The following is a 5612-nucleotide window of genomic DNA, read 5'->3' as shown; positions in this document are numbered from 1 at the left end:
GATCCCAAAGGGAGGCCACACCTCATTACCTGTCCCTGGAAATACAGCCCGAGGTATTGGCAGGAGCAACTGAATTAAATACAAAAATATGGTCCCTTGTACTGGAGACAGACACCCTAAGAACATGAGAGAAGACCTCGAGAGGGGAATATAAGGCTATAACACACGTAAAACTACAAGCTCTAGCTCATACATTCTTTTTCTAATTCTCCCTAAGAGTTATACTAACTTAATTATCGAAAGTACTCGAGAGACTCCCAATCCACTCCACTATTCGGTTTCAAGCATAAGAAAGCGTGGTCAGCATTACGAAAAAAGTCCTTAACAATGGCATTTGGCTAAATCCTCCAAAATGAGAAGTCCCACTTTTACACAAGAGCTTTGATACATATAAGCATACATACCATATACCATATTTGTTTTTATTTTTAATTTCTTTTTAATTTATTCTTTTTAAATTAATTGAATTCTTCTATTCATTATCCATATACCAAGCATTTAGTAAAAGAAAATAATAATAATAATAATAATAAAAAGTATGGTGCATAGTCTTATGTTTAGAATTTTCATTTATACAATGATAGTATTGCTTAGCCATTCCTTCAAAATAACATTATTATAATTAAAATGACTTGCTAGTGCATTATAAAAATTATATTTTAAATAACCTTGTTGCACTTTAATAACTTTAATTTCCTTTAAAGTGCATTGTCAAAAATTTTATTTTAAATAACTTCATTATATTTTAGGTTTTTGGAGAGTATATGTGTAACATGACTTTGGTTGCTATTGCGTACAATTTGAATGCAAAAATTACGAAGGTTGTGGTTTTGCTTTGTGTAACAACCCATTAACAATTTTATAATTATTATAGAATAAAAAGAAAGTTTAAATAATTTGTCTTTATTATTATAAAGAGTAAGATAGCTAATTCAACATGGAATTTAACTTTTGAATAGTTAGCTAAAAATGAAAAAATGGCATTTTAGTTGATTAACGCCTTAAATTAAACTAAAATTAATTCAATTTAATCTAATTTTAAACTGAGTCTAACATCCAAACAACCAACTCTCAAATTATTAAATTCATTTCAATTTAAATCCTCTTTATATGTGAAATACGAAATTTTTTTCAACTTAATATCTTTTTATATGCAAAATCAGAACTTTTTTTCAATTTCTTATAAATATATTTAGACTCATCTTAACATTTAAATACATCTAAATTTATTTTAAATTAATCCTACAAAACTCACTCTAACATCTCAACTCAATATTATTTATAAAGAACTAAATTTAACTCAACATCTAAACGAAACTTAAAATTACATTTATTTTTATAAATAATTTTATCTCATTTTATTATTATAATTTTTTTAATTTTATATAAAATATAATAAATAATTCAATTTTTTTAAAAACTGTGTAATCTCTCCCCCTTTGTTTTTTGTTTTATGTCTTTTTTTTTTTTACTCCATTTTTCCTTTACTATCCTTTAAAATTATTTATCTATTCACAAGATAGTTTTTATAGATCGGAACTTAAGGAAGGAGTAGGATAGAGATGAGCCGCAGCAGGGTAAATCCCTTTAAACGTGTTAATACTTTTTGCCAGAAGGGCATGCATATATAATGATGAAATGAAAAATCTGTAACGTACTTTTACCACAAAAAAGGGTGCGTACGGCTTGGCTAAAATAAAGTCAATATAAAAAAGGAAACATCATTCGAAATATGTAATGATGAGCATTTGGATAATATTCAAACTCAGCCTTCTCTGCGCCCGAGGCATGCTAGCTGGGTCCCCATTAATTCCTCCTTCCCATCTCCCATGCTCCACAGGAAATCAAACACTAATCAGTAGAAGTTTTTCAGTTAGGCAATAAACATAATTTGTTCTGTTCTATAGACTCTCTCGAGCGCTCTCTCTCTCTCTCTCTGCGGTACAACTCACAGCCTAGTAGAATGGGGACAATGGGATAAAGAGGCATATCCCTCTGTTCCTATACAATCCATCTCCACAAACCCCTCAAACAGTTTCTCACATTCAAATCTTCTGTTCGTTTCTAATCTCTCTTTTTTCTTTCCCCCTAAAGTCCTACTCAACTACTTTTCAAGTAATGTAGTCAGCTGCCTTTAGTTTTTGCGTTGAATCTTTGAACAATCAGCTACCGTTGATGAAGCTCAGTATCCCATGCACTGCCGATGCAATCTCCTCAGCAGATCCCAACTTACACTCTTCCTCTATCTGCACTCCCAACAAAGAAATAATGTAAAATACTCCAACAATTAAAAAAGATGTAGCAGAAAGTGGGCGAGTGCTAGTTTGGTTGATGTTCGAAAGTCAGAAAAAGATGACAAATCAAGACAGAATAATACCTTGAGATTGTATGAGTAAAAAACTGAGTCCTCTGAGGAAGTGATGTTAAGGTGCAATACAGTTAGCCTAAGATCCTCCAATGCAACAATGGTTTTCAGCAACTGCCCCGGCCTCTTTTGGCCTTGAATTTTCAAGTTCACATGGGTTTGAATCACAGTCACCTTTATCTCGGCCACGTCAGACTTGTTCTCCTCCTTCAGCTCTTCACCACAGTGGCCCTCCTCCGACCCAATAACACTTTGCGGCGATGTAAGCAACCCGCTGGGTGTAAAAGCCTCGGCGCCTTGTTGGGTTTTTCTCACTCTCTTTTTTGCCTCGAGCGACTGAAGTAACTGCTCCAATTCCTTCAGAAAGTCTATTGCACCTCCAATAATGGACGCTTGGTCACCCTTTAATTAAAACGAATAAGTATTTAATCTTCCGAAAAAGCACTTCAACGTATATGCAACTAAGGAAGATAACAATTTTAAAGAAAGTAACTCAGAAAGGCTTATAGCTATTGTCGTATTACCCTTTGAATATAGGATGTGGGCATGAGGGACCTGAGGACGTTGAGATGGTCATTCATTTGGCGTCTCCGGTTGCGTTCCACAGCAATGTGGGTCATGCGCTGGCTCTCGACATCTTCTTTGTTCTTGGTTGGCCTTACTCGCTTTCGCTTTCTTCGTTCCCGGGTGACTGGAAGAGATTTGGGGAAGTGGGTTTGCTTAGGCCACGCTTGTGGATTAGCCCATGGAGGTGGAGAGGCTGAGGTACCTTCTATGCAATGATTTTCAGTTGAGCTGGGTTGGTCCTGGTTGCACTCTGAGCTCCCACCCTCGAGACGTGAGTGTAGAAGGTCCATGTTCTCGGATTTGACGGGTGAATGTAGCTCCACAACGTCATTGGTGATGCAGCTCTCAAACTCTAGGGACTGAATTTGGGTTTCCATTTCAGGGATGAAGCTGTAACCATCCCAAGGCCTCTTAAGGTGCTGTAATCTCAACAGTGTCTGGAAACTGGGCTCCTTGATGGGCAAGAAACGCGGGGATCCCACGCTCTGTAGCATCTGAAGAAAAGGCATGTTGTCTTCCAACATTGGAATGGAAAAGTATTTTTCTTGTTGCTCTAACTCATCAAACTTCAAGCTCTCTGTAGTGAAAAATTCTTGCTCTACACAAGTTACATCGGAATGTTCCTCAAAGTACTGCAGGAAAGCAAAAACCGAGATGAAACCGAAAACTAAAATGACTTAAAAAAAATTTCCTTATCTGGATTTGAAACTCAACCTCCAAGAAGGAAAAACCTTTTCGTGGACGGTGGCTTCCAGTATCAATGGCGAGAAAACAAAAGTGGACGAGAATAGAATATTTAAACGGAAAACAACGTCGCAAATGATATAGAATATCGAGAAGAGAGTAACACAAAGCATTAAATACAAAAACAAGCATTTTGAGAAGTAAATGAGGTCCATTTCTTGATGCAAGACAAAGTGATTCAGGAAAAAGGAAAGGAATGAGGAAGGTAACATACACAGGAATCAATGGGTCCATGAAGCCTCTCCATTACAGTCGAGCAGTTGTTGAAGTGAATGCCTCTTAAATTCTTGCAGTCTGTCTATCTACGTATTTGATCCCTAACTCGGTGACCAACATTCCATAGTTACTAACAAAACAATTGCAATAAATGTAACCCCAAAGAGGCAGAAGGAGACCCCATATCTCAACTTAAAAACATATAATTCTTTTGTTCTTGATGCTACCGATACCCTTAAATAGAATAATATTAAATGTTTTTGCTGCTTCGAAGAACTCGGGCAGAGAGAGAGAGAAGGTGAGAAGAACTAGGCATAGGGCTCAAGGAGGTATACATGGGTAAATAGCAATGGTGAAGAAACTGGGAACAGAGAGTGGTAAGAAACGAAGGGTGGAAATTACTCGAGTTTGAAGAGATGTCAGATATTAGATATACATGGAACTGAGAGAGTTGGTAAAGACTTCGCAGAGGGGAGAGAGAGAGAGAGAGGAAAAGGCAGGGTTGTCTGGTTTACAAGGTCCCAATTAAGCATTATTGGCTGGCGGTGGCAGTTTTGTCCAGCAGCGGGGACAGACAGTTGTGGGGACTCTCTCTCTTTATCTCCATACCTACGGCAACGAGAGATCAAAAAAGGATTGGAAACTCTCTATGGATTCTGTAAAAAATTTTAGGAAAGTTGATAGGGTTGTTTTTTGAGCAGTGAGTCGATATTAAATATTATATGAATTGTATTAAATAATAATAAATATCAGTTTTAAATAATAGAAAATAAATAAAATTAATAATAAAATTTTAGAATATTTGACCACTCAAACCTTTTTTTTATTTTTTAAATAAACTTGTTAATTTATTGATCTTCAAACAAATTATATCATCTCACTGAGAACAATAGATAAGATATAGTTGGAAACTTCTTCCAACTCATGTAAGTCTTCACATATCAAAAGAGCATTTCTAGCTAAAATACAAGCTGCTTTGTTGGCCTCCTTCTTGGCAAAGTTAGCCGACCATGACAAACACGAGTTGAGAACACCTTTTGTTTCTTCGATAAGCAGTCCCCCTTGACTCCAATCAGTAACTTCATTTCTTAGGATGTTTATCACTTTTTGAGTTTTTTCCTCCATAATCACTGTTGAGATTCCACTTTCTTTGCAAAAAGAAGAAACTATCAATAAGGAATATGATTCAGCTGTGAATTGGTCAATTTTTAAAGATCTGTTGCTTGGAGTGTTTCAATCACCTGGCCACTAGAATCTCTTATAATTGCTCCAATTCCCACTTTAGCTGTTGCTTTGTCAATGGCTGCACTCCAGTTAAGTTTATAAGATCCCTCTGGTCGCTTCTTCCATGAACTAATTGTTTGACCCGAAATGTAGCTAGGATTGAATTTTGGCTTATCCGTGGCTTCCTTAAAATTCTTCATTTCCATTTTAGCTGCTTGAATAATTAGTCCTGGAGGGGTGAAGGAATTTTCATGAATTAAGGTTTTTCTTCTTAACCAAATCAATCTAGCTGTAATTGCTGCTTCTACAATATCTTCTTCTCTTAAATACTTTACCATTTGACTCAAAATCTCATTGAAAAGAGGTTCTGTTTCCTGCCATTTTCTGAATTTTGATGCACCCCTATCCCCAAACACCGTTGGCTGCCTCACAATTCCATAGCACGTGAGCCCCAATTTCTGGTGCCTATTTGCATATAGGGCATTCCATATTCTCA

General features: G+C 36.2%; 1 protein-coding gene across 1 annotated transcript; it reads right to left on the bottom strand.

Moving 5' to 3' along the window:
* Positions 1-1707: 1707 nt before the first annotated feature.
* Positions 1708-4425, bottom strand: LOC122312254 (transcription factor bHLH67-like). Its single transcript, XM_043126853.1, has 4 exons — positions 3891-4425; positions 2890-3564; positions 2378-2767; positions 1708-2246 (listed from the first exon to the last, which is right to left on the bottom strand). The coding sequence occupies exons 1-4, from the start codon at positions 3921-3923 to the stop codon at positions 2163-2165; spliced, it is 1182 nt and encodes a 393-aa protein (XP_042982787.1). The 5' UTR covers positions 3924-4425; the 3' UTR covers positions 1708-2162.
* Positions 4426-5612: the final 1187 nt, after the last annotated feature.

Source organism: Carya illinoinensis, chromosome 1, assembly GCF_018687715.1.
Source record: "Carya illinoinensis cultivar Pawnee chromosome 1, C.illinoinensisPawnee_v1, whole genome shotgun sequence".
In the NCBI taxonomy this organism is placed as follows: Eukaryota; Viridiplantae; Streptophyta; class Magnoliopsida; order Fagales; family Juglandaceae; genus Carya; species Carya illinoinensis.
Note: the sequence above shows the minus strand (reverse complement) of the source record. Positions and strands in the feature narration are given on the sequence as shown.

What these genes read in the sequence shown, in the direction of transcription:
- LOC122312254 (XM_043126853.1), bottom strand. Translation starts at nt 3,923, where the DNA reads ATGGAGAGGCTTCATGGACCCATTGATTCCTGT. An exon ending in ATGGACCCATTGATTCCTGT is followed by an intron (nt 3,565 to 3,890) that starts GTATGTTACCTT and finishes GCTTTCCTGCAG; the next exon opens with TACTTTGAGGAACATTCCGA. An exon ending in TTTACTCATACAATCTCAAG is followed by an intron (nt 2,247 to 2,377) that starts GTATTATTCTGT and finishes TTGGGAGTGCAG; the next exon opens with ATAGAGGAAGAGTGTAAGTT.